This window comes from Brugia malayi (genome assembly GCF_000002995.4).
Source record: "Brugia malayi strain FR3 genome assembly, contig: Bm_v4_ChrX_scaffold_001, whole genome shotgun sequence".
NCBI lineage: Eukaryota > Metazoa > Nematoda > Chromadorea > Rhabditida > Onchocercidae > Brugia > Brugia malayi.
Window position 1 is genome coordinate 11,966,455 of NW_025062479.1, and position 24,528 is coordinate 11,990,982.

General features: G+C 31.6%; 3 protein-coding genes across 3 annotated transcripts; 1 reads left to right on the top strand and 2 right to left on the bottom strand.

Moving 5' to 3' along the window:
• Window positions 1-833: 833 nt before the first annotated feature.
• On the bottom strand, window positions 834-5,503 carry Bm13028 (Uncharacterized protein; the record flags this gene model as incomplete). The annotated part of the gene is made up of 9 exons (XM_043074553.1): window positions 834-976; window positions 1,239-2,064; window positions 2,310-2,378; window positions 2,545-2,692; window positions 3,187-3,260; window positions 3,858-4,040; window positions 4,146-4,398; window positions 4,895-5,090; window positions 5,302-5,503. The coding sequence occupies 9 exons, from the start codon at window positions 5,501-5,503 to the stop codon at window positions 834-836; spliced, it is 2,094 nt and encodes a 697-aa protein (XP_042930487.1).
• A 2,741-nt stretch (window positions 5,504-8,244) lies between these two features.
• Window positions 8,245-11,110, top strand: Bma-pha-2 (Uncharacterized protein; the record flags this gene model as incomplete). Its single annotated transcript, XM_001897667.2, has 4 exons — window positions 8,245-8,309; window positions 9,089-9,294; window positions 10,455-10,642; window positions 10,958-11,110. 4 exons carry the CDS (start codon window positions 8,245-8,247, stop codon window positions 11,108-11,110), a joined length of 612 nt encoding a protein of 203 aa, XP_001897702.2.
• A 5,550-nt stretch (window positions 11,111-16,660) lies between these two features.
• On the bottom strand, window positions 16,661-20,856 carry Bma-unc-96 (Uncharacterized protein; the record flags this gene model as incomplete). Its single annotated transcript, XM_001897666.2, has 9 exons — window positions 16,661-16,736; window positions 17,261-17,400; window positions 17,653-17,734; window positions 17,816-17,937; window positions 18,687-18,880; window positions 19,261-19,441; window positions 19,601-19,730; window positions 20,387-20,532; window positions 20,794-20,856. The coding sequence occupies 9 exons, from the start codon at window positions 20,854-20,856 to the stop codon at window positions 16,661-16,663; spliced, it is 1,134 nt and encodes a 377-aa protein (XP_001897701.1).
• Between the last annotated feature and the right edge of the window lie 3,672 nt (window positions 20,857-24,528).

Here is a 24,528-nt window from a genome sequence, read left to right on the forward strand (position 1 = left end):
AACGGCAATTTTTGCTACTTATCCGTTTATCTGATTTATGGAATTGAAATTTTAAAAAAGTTGGCATATTATTTAGGTATTATTTATATTATTATATTTTTTGCACGTTACTTATATTACAGTTTGTCAAACTCAGTAAGTTGCAATGTTTATTTCTTGTGTATAGCATAGTAGTTCTTCGACCTTAGAACTGAAATTACGGATTCCTTTCCTTGATTGAGTTTAATTTAAACCTTATTCATTTTAGTAGACATGTATAATAAGTCAATAATATTTTTGTTGAGCGATAATCTTATGTGGGCATAATTTGCTCATTGTGACAATGATAAATAGCTATTATCAATGCAAAATTTAATATTTGCGCAATTTTTTAGTTCCGAAATTTTATTCTAATTTATATTTATTCAGATTGTACATCATTGCTAGCTGTAGTTAATCGATAGAAGTATGCGAACGATGTATGATATTATCGATTATTTAATTAATCAATTAGTAGAGCAATTGAAATATCACCATCTATAGTTTGATAATAATGAATAAATGACTCAACAAATTTCATATCAGTTACACCATATTAAATGGTAATGCTGTAATCAGTTAAGTGAATTTCGAAGACGGCCCATGCACAAACCACCTTGTCCAGTTTACAGCAATGGCATACTTTAAAGGTAATACTTTGAACACTTTGAAACACAAGTGTTTGTTGGTTAGTCTTTGTTAAGAGAGGTGGAACAAACAGATTTAAATAATTACATAACTGTAGTCTTATGGATATTCTATGTCTTTTGATGGAATACCTTTTGCTATTTTTATTCATTCACTTGCATCTAGTATTAATCACATAGTTGACTGGAAGCTATCGTTGTAACGAGTTCAAATTTTAAATTACTTTGCGGTAATTGTCTTTCTTCGTCCAGTTCTAATAACTTCATTTGTGGCAGTTGAATTTTCGAAACATTGTCATCTTTCCTATTTTCTGGAATAAAATTCTATCTCATCATTTAAACGAAAATTTGATTTTTGTAACTTCTGCAATCAATTAAATAAAATTTGATGCATTAAATATGATATTTCAGTTTACATACAGTGGTTCTACGAGTTCACGCATGAAGCTGGAACGAGCTAAATACCTAAATCAGCTCTGAAAAATATTTTTTCTCATTCATATATCTGATATCCATGACCTGACGATATTTTTTATATATTATATAAAGATCCTGAATATAGAAATGTTCTACCTTTTACTTGTTTGATCACTGGAGTAAGCGACAAGAGAAAATTTTTTTGTTTAACAGGTAGCAGTTTCAACCATACTGGTAAAGGTGAAGGAGTCGTGATCGCACATAGCGAATCTGATGCAACTGGAAATGGCAATGAAGCGTTTGGTGCTGGCGCTGATATATTAACCGCAGTCGTATTACGAACAGTAGGCGGAGGTGACAGCAAATCGAAATTTAGCTTTCCTATTTCTAAATGGCATTCCGGTTCATGATTTGAATCGAGTGAGTAACGATCATCATTGACCAACTTGCACTGTTCAATGAGTGATGTTTCGAGATTCTGGCTTGCTGGACTGCTAAAGTCAGAGGATGACATCTTATTATCTCCGTTGTTGTTTGTGGCATTTTCAATAAATGTTTTTGGCCTGTTGTTGAGTAAAGTCTTCACATATGATGAGGCACTCTTCAGCTCCTGCTCGACTTCATCGATCATAACGTTCACTTTCTGCATTGCACTATCAAGTTTCCTCCAAGAATCCATTCTTTCAGTGTCTGATATATTCCTGGTTCTTAAATAGCGTGTAACCGTTGGAAAAGAACGTGACGTGATTGCAATAGGACACTGAGCACAAGGTCGAGTATCAAACAATGAATGATGGCACATCCTTGATGCGAATTCGATTCTCGGTGTAGACGCAGCAATACCTGGAGTAGTAGCAACATGAACAAATTCGGAAGGACACAGCTTCAGATTCATTGCTAAAAGCCCTTCGTCAGCGACATATGTTGGATACGACCAACAACGTGCTATGTATTCCGCCCTTATTAATATCCCATGAGACACCTGAAATTAAGTTGATAACTTTTAGCATCTGAAATTTATCTAAGGAAACGGTATAAATGTCATATTTGCTGTCATTGCTGAAAAAAAGTTTGATGAGTATGAAGAAGTAAAAAGCTCAAAATAAGTAAAAAAGAGAATAAATTATGATGATCCAGTTTTTGAGCTACAAAATGTTTGCCTTGCAACAAACTAACATTTATAAAATTGGAAATTAAAAATGAGGTCTAAAAGTTAACTATAATAACCTTTGTTCTAACTACATTCATTTGTTGATCTTGCTGTATTTTAGTTCTTCGTACATCTTTTCGAAGTATCTGCAATAATTAATGATAACAGTAAATTAAAATGAATTTAAGAAAAGGTTAGTGTGATATTTGGTTTGAAATCAAATTTTAAATTTGTGCATAAAAATTAATTTTATTATATAAAAATACAGTAGCAGAATTCGCAGCCAACAATCAATTGACAGAATCAACGAACCACTTCTTTGAGCAGATGGTTTCGCCAGCAAGTAATATTTTCGGGGCAAAATTCTCTCATGTGCACGAATGGTGAACGAAATGTCGATAAATAATCAAAGAAATGGTTTAATTGCGCAAAATCACTCTGATCAGCTTCCTTCATCCATCTGAAATTTGAAAAGAATTACTTGTAATATCACTAAAAGATATGATGATGCAAAAGCAAATTAGTATTCCTTTGAAACTTATTTTGACTAAGGTTCAACAGCACGAAATTCCGAGACTTGAACTAGTTATGTTCAATTAACAATTGATAGTGAAGAGACAACATAAGACAATGTAATGATGGTATGATGAGTGATGGTGATATTTCCTCCCAATTATTTCTTATGGTCTTTTCTATTAATTTGATCCATTAATTTTCTTTCTTTTGCTTTCCTGTTTGAAAAATACTAGAAAACTCTTGCAGATTTCAACACTAAAATACTTAATGGATTATACAAATGATATGCAATTAATCATTATGGTAAGTGATGAACACAACAAGGCAAAAAATATATGTAATGTCAAAGATCGTTTAATAAAAAATGAAGATTTTAACGATAAGATTTATATTTGTGAGATTGATATGCATTTATTCTGTCGATCATACTTGACTAACAAAGCATTAACATCGTTGTCTCCTGCTTCATCCAGTAAGTTATAATATTTAGTAGTTGCGTTTTTCATTTGGTTCTGAAAAAAATTATAAAAAAATGGATTACAAAACAATTTCATAACCAACAAACGTCATAAGTTGTACTGAATTTGTTCCATGAAAAATGTTTAATCAACGAAATATTCCTTAAAATTTCTAGAAATTTAAAAGCTTCTTACGCGAGAAACGCAGTCACATCGGTGTTCTATCGAAGCGGCGTCACGTGTTATAAGGCGCAATATAATGAGAATAAATTTCAAGAAACCACGAATCCAAAAAGAAATTGATTTTGATAGAGGTTTTTCATAATGATTCTGTCTCGGGAATTTTCTGTCAAAATACTATACCACGAATATTTTCACATATAGTTTCGCTTCAAATGCTTTAAATTTTTAAATAATAGCCCTTCTTACTTAAACGACGAATACAGTAAAGGTAAAGAAGGCATTTATTATCATCCAGACACCATATATCCCTGGAGACGGTTTCAAAGTTAAAGGACTATGAAAATTCTTGAAGGATTAATTAGTGTTAGCTGTTATTTAGTTTTTATTTATTACTTAAGCATACAAATTACGTCAGAATAAAATTTTTAAGCCATCAATTTTTCGGCAATAATAATGTGAATTTCTTACTTCACATTTGCCGTTTATTTCCAAGAAATTCCAGCAAAAGTATTCTTTACAAATCAGTAGCACGTTAGCGTCAGATAACAAACGTGCGTAAGCTTGAATAAGAATCCACAAACGAATGTAGCAATATTGCTCTTTGCCGAAACCAATAAAAGTTGTACACATATAAACAGGTGGTCGAGGTAGCTGTAAAATCAATACATATAATTGGATCTATTAATTAATTTGTGCCTCGAATTAATCCTGAACTTTACTTCGAGTATGTTAGGAATTTTTTGTTAAATGTCCTACCGATATATTAGTATTCACAAATAATGGCATCATCTCATATATACTGCACATTTTGACCAATATCCGATCAAGTAGAAAATTTACTGCATTTGTCTCTGCGATTGCATCCATTTGAAGCAATGAATCGATTAATTTATCCCATGAAAACTGCATATTTCGCATGCTTCCATATTCTGTTGTCTCTTTCAAGCTATCCAGTTCATTAAAAGCCATTTCAATGCGTCCTTCACAAAAAATTTGCAGAAACTTAAGCCTGAAACTTTGCAGAAACTTCAATAGCATAGCATTTACTAAAAAAATGATTAAAAGCAAGTAGATTTTTTTTTTTTTTTTTGAAGTAGCTGTTTTTCAGGGTAGAAAAGCTATCTAACTTTCAATAATTTCAGCTCTAACTGTTTAGGCACTCATTATCATTTCTTCGTTGATTTAGTAAGATTATACGGCTCTCATTCTGCCAACATTACATCATACTGTTTGTTGAATTATTAATTATGCATAAATAGCTATTGCGCGACTGATGGCATTAAGTAAATGAACGAAGAGATTGATCCGTGCCTGTATCTATTTTCACAATATAGCTGTAAGTTTCTTCAGTGAAAGTGATTTTCAGATGTGATTATCGGGAATATTGGTATAAGTTTAAGTGGTATTCATAGAAAGTTTCATTGCATTCAAATGGTAATGAATTTATATATTTAAACAAGTGAGCACTAAGATACTATGGTGTGAAATGTACTGCAATGATAAACCCTGATAACTGTTCCTCCAAAAAGCGTAGCATTGCTTGTGATTTAAGGTCACGAAATTGATCGCAATAATAAATAGCTTCAATGTGATGACCACAAGCCCACAAAAGCACTGGTGGTGTTCGTTCGTCGCATATAGTTGATACTGTTTTTGCAATGTCAACTCGTTTCAGCAGAACAGCTTTATTCAAGTTTACCTCTGCAAATACTTTACTGTAACACTTTAAAATAACCATTAAAACCTCTTTAAAATGGAACTAATTTATAAAAAAGCAGTGAAAACACATTTGGATGCTCCACTTGGATTGCATAAAAAAATTTGCACTTGGATTACATAAAAAAAAAAAAAAATTTTATAGAAAGTCTTCATTTTATGTAAAGTAATTATTGAAAAAGCTGAGGTTCGATACCTGATGATGATTTTGGCCATTCATAAAGTGAAGGAAGTGAACCTGGGTTTCTTGGTGCAAGTAACGGAAAGCCAAGGTAATATGCTGCAGTTAGCCGAGCGAAATCAATTGATCTCTCCGAAAATGGATCGTTTCGGAAAACTTCCCACAAATTTTCGAGATGAATGGAAATAGAAGTACAATTATCTTTAGGTACCGACATCAGGCCATAACGCTGATCCTGAAAAAAAAAATGTTTTTTGAATTTTTACCAGTTTTTGGCTTAAGCCAGCGTATAATAAATGATCTAAAATTTGGCAGCACAAAATCTTCACTATTTTTGTTCTGCTATAGGAAAGTGAACGCTTTAAATCATTAAGAGATTGGAGAATAGAGAAATTTGCATAAATTAAATGGAAATTTTCAAAAATAATAAGTAAAGAAGTAGGTATGTGTACAAAAGAGGGAAATGCATTTGGACTGCAAAATTTAATTGCATGCATGCGTATTGCGCAGCGGACAAGCATATTTAGCTCATGCTATTTGCTTCCTCCCCTAACAACGGACCTTTCGCTTTCCCGATTCTATAAATTATTTTCGTTATTGCTTTTCCAACCAGTCAAATGTAATAACTAAAATTGTAAATAATTAATGCTGAACTGTTAATTGCAAACAAAAAGAGATCCAAATAAGTTGGAAGATTATACTGAAATTAATGAAATTTAAATTCAAATCAGTTTTATATTTCCTGAACAGAAATCGAACTGTTATGATAGTAATAATGTAGTTTTGTTTGGGTCAAAAAAATTTTAAGCTAATATATATTAAAAATTACATGACTCATGCCACAAAGTGCATCATAACTCAAAATTCTAGAAAATTTATAGTTACATGCTTCTTAAATTCATTTTTCATGAAAATTTAAATTTCTTTTTATTTTACAAGATATTAATTTAATCCTCCAAAAGTTCATTATTTATAATGAATTTGCGATGGAGTACGTGTTCAAAATTGCTTTACATATATAGTGTTAAAATTGTTATATTATTATGTTTCTAACAATCATCTGATCGTTTCTTTTTATTCGTTTCCAAAAGTTTATGATAAAGTCAAACATGTTGGAATTAAATGGTAACAAGTTTTTATGTTAAGTGAAATTATATAGCCAGGAATTCGATTTATTTTAGAAGCTACTTATTTGTTGAAGTTTTAAAAAAGTTATAGGAAGATTGTTGGTATGGTCATTGTCAATTCAAATACAGCTATATTTTTGAACCAAAGGTATAAGCCATTATTATTATGGATACAGAATAGATCAGTTACTTGGATGACCTTTCAAGATGATATTATTTAGCTAATATAAGTGTGTAATTGGTCACAGTTGGAGAGAAAATGGAAGGATAGAGAAAGGAGGATCAAGTATAAATATGATGAAACGGATCAGTTTACAATGAAAGCAACAACCGGCAGCATGACCTCCTCTTATCTCAGTCAAGAAAGAAGTTGGTGATCATTGTTGAATGGTACTTAGTCCTTATCTACGGATAAAACATATACCGAAAACAAGGTTCAGCTGAGAGGAGGTACAAGACAGATGAGACTAGCAAAACTAGAATGAATACTCGTAGTCGTTTTCGATGAATTCTACTGAGCACATTGAAAGGGACTAGCTTTCAATACAAATACTCTCCAATGCTATCTTGAAGTACTTTTGAAGTACCGTCAAGTTATCATTAATCTTGGTATCTGCACCAGTGCTCTTCCATCAGATACAATCCAATTCGGAATGGTATCTTCAATAACAAGATGGCGATTACTACCAGATACCGTAACTTGTAAATAATTCAATTTTACATTTGTTTAATTTGTTCGCAATTTTTTATGCTGTACTGTAAGCTTCGCACATCTCATTTTGGTTTCAAACTGATGGCTGCATGAATTAAAAAAAAAAGCGTCCTCAACTGAAACAGCTCAACAGAAACATCTGAATTACCATTGATTTAGATAATAAATGTGGGATTTCATTCTTTCTTTGCAATACCTTTCCAGGAAAGATTTTTGGATTTATTTCAAATGCAACGAATACTTTCAAATTTTGTTCAATGGTTTCTGACCAGAAAAAATCTTAAGCTGCTGATTACTTTTAGTTCTTATAAATCTTATGTTCAATAAAGAAATTTAGCATATTTCTGCCTTTGTCTTCAAACTACATAATAAATTTGCCATGTCTGTAAAGTTCTGCAAAACAAATACTTTGAATTGAATGCAGAATGTTTAAGGCCTCGATTTTTGCAAAAAAATAATTGAATACTTTTATGAGTCGTGCATGCATAAAAAATATTAAAATTATAATAAGAATCGATATACCATATCGTGGGATTTCTTGGAATAAATGAAAAGGAAGAATTAAATAGTGAATGCAATGCAAAGTTATTAAATTAGAAATTGATAAAAGAGTGAGATTAGCAGAATGATACTGTAGTGTGTTGATAACAATTATCAATCGATAACAATATGACAATGCAGTGATAGTGATAATTTTAGTAAAACTTTGAAGTAAAAAGAAGAATCTGAGCTTAAGTAAAGAAGCAACAGGCATTATACAAGTGTGCTTGTGTATACCAGTCTGTCCGTTTAAATGTTTGCTCTGCTTCTGTACGTCATATATATTTGTGAGCGTATGTCTGTGTGTACGGTATTATCGATGGTGCAATCAAACTTTCATCAACTCCGCCTTGGTGTATTGATATTTGGAGCTTAATTTGATCCCGCCCTTATAGTAATAATTTCTCGATATAACGATGATATTTGGATTCTTAGATCTCTAAAATAGACTGACTATTCAGACTGATTACTTACTATTACTAACTAATTAATATATAATATTTCTGCAAGCAAAAAAAAAAATTTATTGCAAATATTGAATAAAATTTAACAATTTCCAATCTCTAGACAAACCGCCCGATGGCTTTCTTTATTCATAATTTATTGCGACCATCTGAAATTATCGAGCAGTCATCATCAGTCAGGTTTGTTTTTACGTTCTTTTATTTATTTATTTATTTATTTATTTTTTTTTTTTTTTGAATTCTTTTGAGCGAAATAAAGGGCTTCGTATGAATAAATTAGAAATTCCTAAAAAACTTAAAGTCTTGATTAGGCTCCATCTTATGAATAGCTATAACATTCATTTGTTACATGATTCATTTAAGAAACAAAAATTACCGCACTGCTATTCTTTAATACAATCATTAGAACTATAACTGAACTTTTTAATTCTACTAAATTGAAGGTTGAGACTTGCAAAAGGAAAAAATAAAGTAAAGTAAGAAACAAATACTCTCAAAAGCACTATTGATTAGTTAAAGTATAAGCTGTTTTATACTATAATTTCCCGATTTTCTTAAATAATAACATGCATTTACAAAGGAATCGGTGAATAACACCATTTCATATTTTATCAAGCTAGTGAAAATTTCTTCATCTTATTGACACCAAGAACATAAATTATGATTGTAATTTCCGTTTTTAATATCACATATTACCTAAAATTCTTGATGACCGAATTGTTTCTATACTACGTATTTTTGATTTGGAGTAAGCTCGAAAAAAGTTATTTCCAATTAAATCATAAATTCTCAGCAATTTAAACTCAAGCTGTAAAAACGTGAAAATTTGATAAATTGATTTTTTTTCTTATTTGAAAATGGACGGCTAATCTTTTGAGCATTTCTTCATCTATAACTTTCTTATCTGAGCTTTTCAGTCTTAGAAAGTTAAATTGCTTCTTATAAAACACTGTTTCTAGGAACATCCTGAGTGAAACAGCATTTTGTGATGAGACACTTGTGTCGTGCAAAAGCATACAGGTTGCAACATGTCCAACTAATTTCATGAGCTCCTTCAGTTTTCCGGAGTGGTGGTACCAAGCAGTTAACTATGTCAACATGACTTCTCAACATCTTGGATATCAGATAAGTCATACGAACAGCGAACATAATTCGGTTATCATTGGTGCGTCTTAAAAAAATTTCTCTCTATTCTCATCAAATTTTTTAAAGCAGTAAAACTTGAATTATAGATTTGAAAGTGAACAGAGAATTTTTAAAAGGACTTTTTCCCTGGAAATTTTTCGAAAGTTATCATAACAAAAAAACTGATTGACTATTACTGGTAATTTATCATATCATTATGGTATACTGTCTTTGCAAACATAATAAGTGCTTTAAAGGCTTCTTTATACATTTTGCATGTTTTTGCATTCACTATTCTGGACTCTGGCAAAGATTCCCCTCCTAAATCAGTATCGATATATTACTACATCAGTTATTTCAAGTTAACGTAAGACTATTAATGACTGCATTTTACTTCGGTAACCTTATTTAAAAATCAGTTCGAAAATCTGATCATACATATAGTTAGTCATCATACATACAGTTAGTCCAACATGTGTAAATGGCAAGTTATTTCAAGTTAAAGTAAGGCTGCGCTATTATTTGGATGTAGAAATAAAGATGATTTGTTGTCTTTGATCGGAGCGTTTAATCGAGTGGATTAATTTTTGCGGTAAATTCTCGTGAGAAAATTCGGAAGAACGATAGTCATTTATTCGATTACACTAGTTTCATTCCGTAGAACTACTGATACTTCGAAATTCTACTCTCTCCACTTTCCTTTCTCCAAATCTTATTTTCGCCCCTTATTCTTATTAGTAGTGGCTTTGCAATGTTTGTTTAATATAGATGCGGGAAGCTTTTAATACAGATGACATTCTGACTTGTTCTATCCTGATTCTAATTTGCTCTGTCCTTATCCTTTTTCCACACTTAAAGAATTAGACCGGAAAAATTACACAGAATGAAAAGAAACTGAGGATAGAGGGAGCGAAGAATTTGAAGAGGACAACAATACTTCATTAGTAAACAGATTTAATTAGTTAGCTAGTAAAAGGTTATTTATAAACGATATTATATGATTCGTACAAACACTTCGTAACACCGTATTCAAATATTTATGCAAACTAATATAATGAAATCTTCTGCAACTCGAAGAACAACAGGATGAGAGCATAATAGACATTGACAGAGGTCAAGAAAATCAGCATTTCATTTGTTTGTTTCCAAACTTCTTGTTGAAGTAATTATCAACTGATTCTTAGAATTCACTATTTTCAGATTGGGATCCACAACTGCCATGGTTGCAGCCTTCCATGCAGAAATCACAACATAAGCGGAAAGGTGGTCAAATCCGGTTTACGAATGAACAAACAGATGCACTTGAACAAAAATTTGGCAATCATAAGTACTTGTCATCACAAGAGCGAAAGAAATTAGCAAGAAGTTTGCAGCTTTCTGAAAGACAGGTCCTTTTTTCATAAGATTTTTTAAGATCTTTCAATATTCCCAAAGCCTAGCAATAAATCTGTAATCACAGTGAATAGAAAGGACAGTATGTATATCGATACCATTAGATGTCAACGAGAACAAAAGATCAATATAGGATTAAGCGGTAGAAAATAATGATCTCCTATTATTTTTTCCACATTGTCAGTTTAATTTTTGACTTACATTAAATTTTTTGCGTATTTTTTTTTTTCTTACACATAAAAACGTTTTGATTTATAAAAATAAAAAAGCAGAATTTAAGCTTTGACTCACAGCTGTTGAAGTGATTTCAGGTTAAAACATGGTTTCAGAATCGACGGGCTAAATGGCGCAGAATCCGTAAGGACGAAGAAGAAATTCGTCTTGATAACATAATTCACCCAATACCACAGCTTATCCATTATGGTCATCAACAGCACTACTCGTTCTTCAAAACTCACATGTGATGTTCAAGATTCCTTTAGGTTACTGTATCCCTAGCTTTCATTCATAAAATGAGACTTTCACCACATTACTGCAAAAGTCAAATACTGTAATTTCATTTTAGCAGGTGCTACACTACCGACCAATACCTCACAGTAATTTTCAGCAATCAGATTAATGCTAGCCTTAATGTTGGTTTAGCAAATACAAATATTACTACCGTGAAGCTTGCAAATATTTTTGTAATTGCTAAGAATTTTTGTGAACACTAGTTAAGTACATTTACCCTTGTTTTTTTAGCTTTAAGTCTTGGATTGACTGTATTATTCTCACATGTCACGAAAAACGTCGGTGTTCGCACTGTTACATCTGTTTTTATGATGTTGAGCGCCCATTTCATTTCACTGTAGTGATCAGTACATCACATATGCTTTGTAGGTAATGGTAATTTTCATATATTCGTATTTATCCCGAGTTACAACTATATAAATGTTTGAAGCAAAAATAAGTTGGTTAATTACTTCTTAGGAAAGGGAAATCACTTTCAAAAAGTCAACTAGAATCAGTTCAGGGAAAGCCTAAAGTGAGTCCGGTTGGCTACTATAATTTGGAAGTAACTTTTATAGGGAGTTTCGAATAAAAAGTGATAATATGTTAGCTTGACTTTGACCTTATTGTTTAAAGCACGTTCAAGTGATTCAAGTGATCAAAACAAAACTGAAAAGACTAATTGTTGTTAATGCAAGCACAGGTTATTCCCGTAGATTCAGGTGTTTATTTCTACCTGCTCAACTGCTTTTAATGAAAGTTATCTCCAATAAAATTAAAAAACAGTGTTTTTTTTTTTTTTTTAATTTTAGAGTTAAGTTTTCGTTTTTTTTTTGTATGGACTTTCAGATATTATTTTTTAAACGGATCATATTGCATCCAAACATTTATATAGGTTTTTTGGCTTAACATTTAACTCAGTCTTCAAGGGGTTTTCTTTGAAGTCTTTTTTAATTTTTCACCTTCTCACAGTTCTCAATAATTCGATATGATTATTCGGATAAATATCTAAAAATAAAAATGCTTAAACTACCAAACTTCGAAAAAAAATTTTGAAACAGCTAAAATTCAGCTTTACAGTATATTTTTTGCTCTCATGAAAAATAAATCATAGAAACTAATCATACGCAAATAAAAGTTCAGACAAATGTTAACAAATCATTAGTATCACCTATGGATTGTGTAAATATTTTCGGCTAGAAGAATCCTATTGGAGTCATTCATAATCCACATTGATTACTTCGGTTTATTTTAATTATTTGTTTTATTAACGACTATTTTTGCATTTTTTTCATTCGTTTAATTCTAATTGAAAATTTGTCCATTTAGTTGATTATACTGAAACATCACAACATACTTAAAATATGCTCACTTGACTTTATTTTCATAACAATATCCATTTTCTTCTTGCTTAATGACTATTTGAAATTGTTCGATTGTTGAAATTATGATAAAGAAAAATATGTCAACTGCAAATTGAAATAGTGCCTGACGACAACAACATTAATTGAAATATAAAAAAATATTGAACTGCCTGATATATGTATGTGAGTGTATATGTGCACATAGTGCAAGTGTAGGTTATGCAGAATGCGTCAAAGGAATGACTGTCTTCGGAAGGAGTGACAGAGCTGAGCGGCTGCACTATGGGTGTTATCCTAATGTCTAAGTCTTATCCGTCAAGTCAACTTACGAGATTTTCCTCTGTTCAAAATACCTATTTTGCATATCGTTTTAGTGTGAGAATGAAGGATTGAAAAGACTCGGAAAGAACGGTTACAAAGCAATATGCTGACGCCTATTATCACGAAGGATATGAATCCATTTGCATCCCAGCCTCGAAAAGCTTGCGATGTCCGGACACATTCTCAGAATCCGGGTATTTCGAAGATAACCACATCTACAAATCGGAATCAGGATATCATTATAGAGAAATCATCCTAGCCACTAGTCAAGCTTAGATCTACTTCTGTTCACGGTGGTTTTCTGAGTAAGACTCGTGTTTTGCCTTCTATTGTGAAAGATGTTGAGATGTGGCTGAATTTAGATATATCTCATAAACATGAGGGAAGTGACAATGCTTGTTTTAAATTCGTTGGCTAATACTTCTGATTTTACATTAGTAATAGTTAAAACAAGGACGATTGTTGCTACTACTATTACGTCGTGTTCATCATTTTTGGATTCATCGTTATCGTATATAACCGGTGGAGCAATGGAGCAAGGTCAACGGTGAAAAGATTCAGTGAATAAAGAACAAAAACAGCAAGATTTGAAATCGAAATGTATCGGAGTTCCTTAATAATCTCCTAGTAAAATCAAGAGATGAAAATTCTGTATTGAATGAAGGAATGATCTGATTTTAATAATTTAGAAAATTGGCATTTATATTGCATCAACTCGTAAATATTGTATTTGAGTAGTTTACAATTTATTCATTGTCTTCCTAATTTTATACTTCTAGGCATTAATGATTAATCGCTCTGAACTTCATTCATCCATTTTGTCAAATTTGGTTTTACGACACATTCTTTGAAATCCCAGTTAGAACTTGGATATATTCGTTTTTAAAAAATTTACTATATGATAAATTTGCTTTATTCTCGTAAGATAAGCAAGCGAAAAGGTTAGCACTTCTTACTGAGATAATTAGCTAAACATTGTTCCTTCTTAACTTTAAAATCATTTTTTCACTTTTTCTTTATTTACTACTTGTTTCACACTTGAAAAGCTACAAACTTCAGACCCTTCTCCGATACTCCTGCTTGTTTTGTTGCACTTTTATTCATGAGTAAATCAATTATTTCTCTCTTTTTCTGGATCGAAAATGGTTAATTTGCTCTAGAATAAAAGCATTTGTTCTGAAGTGTTTGTATGATTTGCCAAATTTGCCTAAACCGCTGATCATTTTATAGAAATTTCTTCTAGATAATTGTGTGATTTAAGGACTACAAAGAATATTTCGAAAATGCTTGTACTGCTAAAGTTGCTTTACTTAATATTTTCGCAGTTTTGATGATTGATTCACTGTATCTGTTCCATCGACCGTTTCTTTTTTTCGAAACTTGGGGAAACTTCATTTCACCTCCATTATGTGTTGATCATTCTTTGCTGACACCTGTATCACGAAAACTTTGTAAAGGCTGCACAAACTGCTAGTTTGTTTTGAATTACTGAAATAGAAAACTAAGTGCATAGTCTATGGCTGTGTCAAAGGGTTAAAACTTCAAATTTCAAATGCTCGCTTATCATACAATTTAGCAACTCGAAAGATATTTGTGATTAAAATATTTGCTTATTGCTTCGAGTAAACATATTTTTTTAGCAATGAAACTATTGCTGTGCGATATATCGGAATTGTAACTGATTACACAGCATTATTTGTCAACGAGTAGGAAAAGACAACACATGTGTAATTTTTCCTTGATAAGTTTTTGCTGGTTGAAGAAAAATATACATTTAAAAAGTAAGAAGTACTAATTTATGCAATACGAAATTTTCCAATTAGATCACAGTCTTGGAAAGTGGAAGGGTAATTTTTTAATTCTTCATCTAACATTAACTTGAAGTATTTTGTTAATGAAAAATAGTTGAACTATATTTTGGCAGGAATGAGTTTGATGTCGTGCATGGCAGTTATATTTCAAACTTGCAAGTAAGGTTACGTGAGAAAAATATTGACATTTTAAAATAATTTGATAAGTATTTGGAATAAATAAGAAGTGTGGTTTAGCTTAGTGAATTTATGTGGCATGAAAATAACATTATCACTTGACTTACGGCCTAATGTATTTGACTTCACCATAGCATCGTTCAAGTCGGTCGGTAGTAATATCCAAAAGGTGAATTCATCTTAGCGATAACTTTCAGTTAGAACTGAGTTTGTCTTTGTTATTTTGTTATTGATTTTTAAATACAGTTGCAAGAAGAAAGGAATCAGCTGAACTAGCCCGAACAAATTTATACAAAATATCGTTCAAGTCGGCAGTAGGAATATCCGAAAGATTTTTTTTCTTCGTCGATATTGATAATTGATGTTCGTACTTCTGTGTAATATTTGGCATATTTCGTTTCTGTTGTTGAACTGCAAAAACAGGTTTAACTGTGTAAACAACCTTCAATAAGCAGCTCACAAGACCTGCTTTTTCTTTTCAAAAACAAAGGATTCTTTCTCCCATTTTTGCTATTTTGTTCATTTGTTTTTAAATATTTTACTATTTTTATTGTTGCTCTATCTATCTACCTATCGTTTAATAACAATTTTACTGTTTTTTTTTTTTTTTTTTTTTCATCATAAATTAATTTCCTCTATCAGTTGGTGAATGAAATATTATTTCAAACTAAAGGTAAAACCATACTGAAAATGCTGATTTTCACTTTAAATTCATTTGACTGTCAGAAATTTATATTAGTGCGTTTTGTTGTAAGATTCTTTTCACAGATTTAATCATTCCTCAAGTCATTCGTCTCATGTTCCTCCCTCTTTTACTTCTCTCTCTATAGCACCATTAAAGATAGGTCCAGTATTAAACTGGACCTATCTTTAACAATATTTCAAGAAACAGATTTACATCATGGTCCGAGTTCAAGATTCAAGTACCGAAACCATAAATTTTGAGTCTAGAGTATTCAGTGACCTATGATTCCACAGTTCCATCCATTTTTTATTCCTTTTCTTTCCAGCTTCTCTTCTAAGATTCTTTTCACAAATACCGCTGCTTACCGATTTTCTTTTTTTTTTTTTTTTTTGGCTTTTATTTTGTAAAAAATAAATTATTGTTTGAAAGTGACTGGAGTGATGTTTAGGCTGTTGAAATCGAAATTAATTATACAACATGAATTAAATTGAATTACATAATATATTCAAGCGCAATGAAATTTTAAGCATAACAAATTTTGTTGAATAGAAATTTTCAAGCAATCATTTTACCAAAATTTATTTTTTCAGGACTAAAATTTCTGAAATGTTTCTCATAGTCTGTTTATTTACTATTCGATAAAAGCTGGCTTCAGTACCAGGAAGTGAAATCCAGAAAATGGTCTGATCGCTTAATAATAATGAATTTAAAACTGTCTGAAGTGATAATAAAATTCAGCGTGGATGAAGAATTTAAAAAGAACGAAATTAATTGGTTGAAACATAAATAAACACTTATTACTGATTTTTGAAATCTTCTGAAGCTTACAGAAAAATAATTTTAAAAAGCCACACACATAAGCACTGACAACGTGAATAAGGCAACAAATATTCGAAGGAATATCCAGGTTTGAAAATTTCTAAAAGTACAACAGCTGCTTTCGTCTGTATAAATTATGATTATTCATAAAGGAATTACAACCATAAATAATCGAAAATTATTTTTTTAATTCTTTAAACAAATTATATGGAAATTCATTGACAGGATAACAGTATCTGCAGTCGCTTTAAGTAATGAAGCAAATAAATATTAAGCAACCATACTTCATACAATTCCATTATTTGATTGAGTAAGTAACAACGATTATAATGCGTTTGCTGTTCGAAATTAGCTATCAAAATCCGATAAGTCTTCGTAGTCTGGGTCGCGGTATTCCGTGAAACGATTTGGTATTGGCTTATTCCTGAAAACAGGAAAAAATTTTCCTGCTAGAAAAAAACAAAAAAAAAAACTAAGTATTTCAATGGAAAAAACCATTATTGATATATCATAAAAATTAATGTGCAAAGAACTTCAAATATGATTTATGTGTCTTGAATTTTCTTCCGGATAGATAAAGGAAAGTTCTGATTCTTATTACCTTCCCTACAATCCATCGCTTTCACATAATACGTGGACGATGTTTGTCGTCAAGAGGAAGAAAGAAGAAAAAGAAAAAAATGAATAATTGTAGCTAATATATTCTTCAAGAAGAATGATACCACGTAGCTAACGATTCGCTCCAAACTTAGAGCAGAATAAGGCATAGAAAGTTGAATCAGAAAAGTTATGCGAAGAATTTTTAAAAAAATCTATGGAAACATGAGGACTGAACATGAATTATGGAGTGATTTCAATGTATTCAGGTGCTACAGTCAGCAGATTACAAAAAAGATTCCTTTTGCAAATTTCATTAATTTTAACAAAATATGGTTGGTTAAAGTTAACCTTGCAAGACTATCAAATGAAATGGGATTGCTTTCACGGACTTCTCGACCAATTGACTGAAACCGATGTTCCCAGAATGACGGAGTTCGTAATGCAGCACTCAGGTAGGATGTACTAGCAGTACGCCAATCTGTATCATCCTTAAGCAACATTTCCATGTATTTCACTGAATCTATTGGTTCCCTCTTTGTTATTTTGGCCTTGATTTTGGTCTGGATTCCAGCATTTTTTTAGAGAATTCACAAAGAGAGTTATCAGATTTAATAATTGCAATTGAATTCCTAAAAAGCTGGTAGAATATACACCAGACTTAGGATTGTTTCTTCAATAAAACTTTTATTGTCAAAATTAAATGTAAATATTGGGAAGATTAAGAATTTCGAGAGAAGTACCTTCATAAACATATAAGTTGATACTGGCACATCACCTTTCGAACTTGATTCTCGTAACAGTTTCTCCTCCCATATTTGTGGCCTAACGATGAAAAATATGACATGCAAAATTTCGTACTATCATAACAAATACTGTTGAATAAGAGAAGAAAAAAGAAATTACCCTCGTGGAACATATTTACCCTCTGGACGCTTGTACAGATCAACAGAATATTGCAAATCAAAATCAAAATAATCTGGATCATTACGATTTGGACGACTGTAATACGGACGTGGCATGAATGTCTGGAAGTTCAGCAAAATCGAAAAATATTGAAGTTTTATGTATCACTATACAGCAGTGGTGATATTTTGCAGTGGAATGTTAGAGAGAGTTTCTGTGAATTATATCATGGTGACGACCGTGCGCTGTTTTGTTATTTTTATGGGATATGCTTTTGTGATGCTATCTGCCTTATGACCATTATCTTTTATTTTGCTTCATAATTTTAAATTACTTAGTATTTTCAGGTCTTAGAAATTTTTACCCAGTAAATGCTTTTGTCAGGTTTTAAAATCAGAATGCCGAACAAAGTCAGTTGGAAATTGAAGCCTTTCAAGGAATCATACGGCAATAAATAAGGTCATTCAGCATAACTTTTCGCTACATATCTTTTAGCTGATACTGCTGATGTTATAAGGTAACTAGTACTATTTTTTGAAACTGAATTGCCTCTATATACATTTTTGTGTTGATTACAAAAACCAAGTCTGGAATAAGAAAATTTCTTTATCGACAAGTTAAAACTGTTAATATACCTTCTGTTACTGTCTTCTCTATTTGGGCAAGGAATAGTTTTTAGGATCAAAAATGATTCACTAAGGATATCGAGTAAAGTAGAATCATGTTAATGAAATCACAAATTTCTTAAAGAAATACATATACCAACATTATTTGAAATATAAGATATCTTAAGCAGAAGCAAAGAATCAGTTAAGATTCAATTAGCAATCAAAAATCTGCTTAATGTACCAACCGGATCTAATAAACATACTTGAAAATCCGTTTCATCTGATACACTACCAGGTGTTGGAGCTGGTCCGTTTCGGAAATCACGCACCGTAATAGTTTTCATCGAATTTGGTAAAATTGTTGTTTTTAGCAGATGTGCTTCAATATCGCTTGCTTTTTTGTTGTAGTGTGCTTCAATTCCCTTAGAGGAGAGTACAGCTGGTGCCGCATATGGACCTGAAATATTGCTGATATTATTCTTTAATACTGTTTCCTTCCTACTCAGACCTTTAATACATCCATCATATTACTGTAATTCAAATGAAACTGTTGTAACTGTGATATCACCATCTTTCTCCCCCCCTCCCTTCCCACAGATCCCTCTCTATTCACTTCACAAACAAAATTATCATGTGTTCATAAGCAGAAGTGTTACTCGAATACAAAAATATTATGAGAAGCTGAACAGGAAATTTTTACACTCATTATTTCGATTTTTATCCCATCTTATTTAAAATTTTAACCGTCAGAGTGGTCATGTTGATTTTTTGAACTGTAATCAAAATTGAATTTTGACCATTAAAAAGACTGCAAGGTGTCCGCTAAAAAATACTAACCCGTTTCATGGTAAATTCCTGTAGTTTGTGGATAAAACACATGATAACTTGGCCTTTGAACAGATGGACTACGAATTGATAATTCTTCGAATGGACTATCAGACCGTTTTTCTCGACGTCGTACTAATTGGGTATCGTTAAATGCTGTTTCTTCAACGCTTTTTTCAGCAGTTCTACGTACCTTCAAGATTTGTTTTGAATCTTCTAACTAAATTTTTTTAAAATATTACCACTGATAACGCAATATCATAGAAAAGAGCAGTGTGGCAAAAAATAGAAGTTATAAATGGAAATGAGAACAATTTTAATTAAAACAGTACAAAAAAAATCAGTAACTTACCGTATAATAGGAATCTCTAATTGAATCCTGCCACAATTTCCATGCAGGTTTTCTTTCTTCAATTAGTGAATCATTAAAATTACTGAAATCTATCCGCTTGAAGGATGGCATATGCATTGGATATCGATTACTGAAAGATATTATTATTTAAAATGATCTTTTCAGATTTACGAATATTTTGTAGTGAAAATTCTCAATGGATGCTTAGATGTTCTTACATTTTAAAGTAATTCTTAAAGAGAAATCAAATTCACTTGTTTATAAGTAGATAATGCTTTTTGCATATGTGAAATTGTAACTACAAATTGTAACTCTTTCAACTGAGTGCCATCAATATCAGAATTCTGCGATCCTTCAAAAGTAAATGTGAGATATGTAAAATAGATCAGTTATACCCAGTCGTCTAATCACTTTATTTTTTACTTAGTAATAACTGCATAACAAATTCAAAATTTCATTATTAAACATCCCAAACCGTTTGTCAAATTTCTTGATTCATAATTTTGACCGATACAGAGAATGCAAGACAGTAAATACTATCATTACATTATTATTTTTATAAGGCATTTACCATACGGAGAAATTGAAGAAATACATTAAATTATGCTTGGGCCTAGTTATATCATTTTCTTCTGTTGTTTCCAATACGCACAATCTCAAAGTACTGGAAGAGTACTACTTTTTTCAGTGAGGCAAAAATCTTTGCTTTCAGTCAAAAGATGTTTCTTGCCAACAGTCGTCATAATTTAACAAAATTCGAAGGTTAAAAATACATAAACTTCATACCTAGAGGAAGTAAAGCTTAAACTGGATGAAGTTGGCTCCGAATGCGACAAGTTTTTGGCAGCAAAATCATATTTATTAATAAATGATTTTATAGTTGAATGGCTTTGAGTTGCTGGACGTCCTGAACTTCCTGCTTCCACATCTTCCTAAACCAAATTTAAATTTATGCATTACAAATATTTTAGAGTACAGAAGCTCTTCCACAGTAAATTTGTTCAGCCAGCAACAGGTATAATAATGCTTGAAAATACTCCGGAAATTCTTACCAATTGCAAAATAAAACCATAACTATTTTACTGTTATAGAAAGGAAAAACGTAAATCTTCACTGTGATATTAATATCCACAGATAAAAGAACATGAATCTACCGGGCTTCCTTTAAAATGGTGCAAGAAAAGAAAGGTTACCTCATCTGACTGTGTGCTTTCTACTAAATTTGGTATGTCGTCGTGTAAAGTGCTTTCGTCCATTTCGTCTGAAGCTATTCAGCTGTAATTTATACAGATTTAAGTCATATGATAGAGGCAAAAATTATTACTTAATGAAAGGTGTAAAGTAGATACGGAACTTTCATCTCAAATTGTCCGAACGGAATTTTCGTCTCAAATTGCCGGAAATCCTGTGGTGTTCATCCAGCGAGATCTTTCGAGACTCATGTTATTTTCAGCATACAATAAAGGCGGAAAAATGCTGAGTGATACATATAAGGGTAAGGTAATTATGGAATATTGTTGAAGACAGTGAAGTTACCTGCTGTTTTAGGAAGTGAAGTTAGAAATTGGTTAATTTCTAATAGACATAGACAATCTGTTTCCTAGATAAATAATAGATTATTACTGATGAATAGAAGAAATGTTCTTCAATGACTGTTTGATTTATTGTTGATGTAACAGTAATTTCAAGATGGAATTTTTGTTCGATGCTCTAATTGAAGAGTGTGAAAGTGGAGAATAGAGGATAATAATGATCTTTGCAAGCAGAGTCAAAATGATTCTACCGACTGTGCATTATTGATGTCAGTGAATAGCAATCTAACTTTTATATTATAATTTCTTGGTTCTAAATAATGGCTCAACATTGTGTTTACACTGATCGAACAATAACAGAAATATGATGCGTAGAGTTTGAACTATCTGGAATAATCTCTCCATTGATTATATTGTCAGTGGTTGAGTACCACCTTTTGAACCTTTGTCACTCCTACAGCGAACAAATTGTCCAATCAAATTTTGTGGCAGAAAATTTAAGTTATAAATCATTGTTTAAAATATTAAATTTGCTCAAAATATCTATGGAAAAAATTTTGTCGACAACAAAATCTGGCTAGACAAAGAATTTATAAGTATCAACAATTAAGCATAAAAGCAAATGATTTAGACATCCGATTTTCCTTTTTTTGAAAACTTAAAATTTGATAAGGATGTTGGATTAATAAAATTTCTTAGTATATTCCATTTTTATTCAGCTTGGCGAAAAGGATGACTGTCATGCTGAAGTTTGTCACCTGGTTGAGACTGATGGGATGCATTATAGAAATAGCAGTGGGAGTTTATCGTCGAGTGGCACCGGTTCTGTTTAATTGTATTAGAAAATGACTTAAAAGAGATGTAACAGCAAAATAACATTAAACTAATCGCTAAGTGGGCTTTAGTAGCCATAAAAGTTGATAGGTGCATTTAAATGATGAAAGTTGAGTAGACATGCGTTATTTGGCACGAATTTGTAGAAGTGAAGGAAGGGACTTCAAAGCAGTTGAAAGACAGTGTCTAAGACGAATGGTGTAGAATTACCACTTTTCAGAGAAACGGAAGAAAAATCATAATGTGAAGACCGCTGAAAAATGATTTCAGGATGATAAAAGAAAAACGATAAAATGGGAGGTGTCATAATAACGACTGTTTTACTTGTATCGAGTAAAATAAAGGATCGGCTATTATAATATACATATATATATAAACACATACACACATACATACATACACATATATACACACATATACATACATACACACATAAAGACTATGAAACAGGAATTGTGAGGATTGAATTTGGCTAGAATATGTTCCTCCTGATGCTCGACATTTTCTCTCATCTTTTCTCTCCACTTACTTTCTCGATCTCGTTTTCATTCTATTCATTTCACAGCGATCATCTCGGACGGAAAAATCACTGATCACTCGATCACTGCTATAGCATTCCCTCTTGCTTCAGTCCTCAACATTTCCAGCAATGCATATACATTCACAGCAGTTTATATATCTTCGTGCTTTCAACTATAATTAAAGTGTAAAAATTTTATTATGTATGTATGTGTATGTATGTATATTAATTTATGTACATTTTAGAGTGTACTGAAACATATATAAAATAAATACACGATTATTAACTATCCGTGTTTTTGCTAAATTTAAACTGCATTGGGTCGCGATACATCCTGAAAATGATTAAAACCTGTTTCAAGTACCAAATAATCTAGTATGTATACTGCAAACTGTGCTATATAAAGAAATAAGAGAAATGTTTTTTGCTCCAAAAGGTGCTGAAGCATAATGCCAGAATTTTTGAACCTCGATTGTTTATAATTTGAATGGCTTTTATTGAAAATGAAGGCATTTTAAACGTAGGCGTCAAATGCATTTCCTGAGCATTCCGCATTTCCAGAGAGACCTAGTTACACTTTTTTAAGCATTTAATTCAGCATTTTTTTGTTTATTTTTTTAATTATTCAAATTTGATTCAGTGTTGTAATTTGAAGACTTGGTCAACCAACTGGAAGCGGATTCCCCTGAAAATAGCTGTCAAAGAGAAAAGTTCTAGAGCAATAAAATGAATTCTTCCTAAAAAACTCTTCATAATAATACAAGATTCATATAAAATATAAACATAGATGTTTGAGTGCGATGTTCTTTGTCGTTATGACATTATGAAGTAAACTTTAAAAACGATGAGAAATATAAGTGGTACAAATTACTACTAAGTTTCTGACTTTTGAAAAATAGAAATTAGAAATAAAGGTAAACTACAAAACTGTTTTAAGTGATCGCCGCCAAGTCTTTGCTTCTAAAATTTCCAGGACAAACATCCTAACCCACACAGTTTGTACCTTCGTCTTAAGACTAATTTCCCGGAAGTTCAGTAACAAGTCTGACAATTGATAAATCGATCTGCTTTAGTCCTTATATGAACCGAAACGTCAAACCGAATTAACGGTACTGCATAATGCATGAGCATATACATCTGTATACGTCCCGCTGCTTAATAGTTAGCGTTCCAAAAATGTCCCCATATCAATCCTCGTATTTATTTTTTGTCACGGTCCACTGTTATATCAGTGTATACACGCTGATAAATGAGTTATGACCTTATCCTTGAGTACAATATCATACCTCATAACTACGAAAGTGTTCTAAGTGATCGGCATCAAGCTTTTGTTTCCAAACCACGACAAACACTCTGAACATAGTTTGTACTTCCATCTTTTGATGAAAATTATTGTTTCTTATACATATATGAATTCACAAAAAAGTGTTTTGACAATTCAGTAAGTCCTGACAAAAATCATTTAAGAATACTCCAAATCTTATAAAGTTCGTTTACAAGTACGCAACTTGGAAGAATAGGAAAAAAATTAATCCTGAATGAAATGAAATTTGCGACACTATTGAAAACATCTCGGAAAATAACAAATGACAGAATGTACAGATGACCTATTGTAGCATTTTTCTGCTATATGTCATGCTCAAAACATTTTCAGTGGTTTTGTAAAGTTCTCTTCAATAAGCACTTTTTCACTGATGTTTTTGGCATGAAAAAAAAGTTTTATGGGCGACTAAACATTTATTGTGCGTTTAACGCTGAGATCAAATATACTGTGATCTATATTAACAAGGGATTAAAAGCAGCTTCTTGACAAAACTAAGCAAGGCTTGACGAAATCTTTGAATGAAAAACGTGCGATTGATCACATGGCTATCATTGACTACGATATATTTTTTACAAGTTACGAAATGAAACATTATTAACCAGCGTATGTTACATTAAATTCAGAAAGAGCCAAATGGGCCATAAATCATTTCACAATAATGACAAAACTATCGTTGTTAGCATTATTGACTGTAGATAAGAGTAGTATGATGACAGAA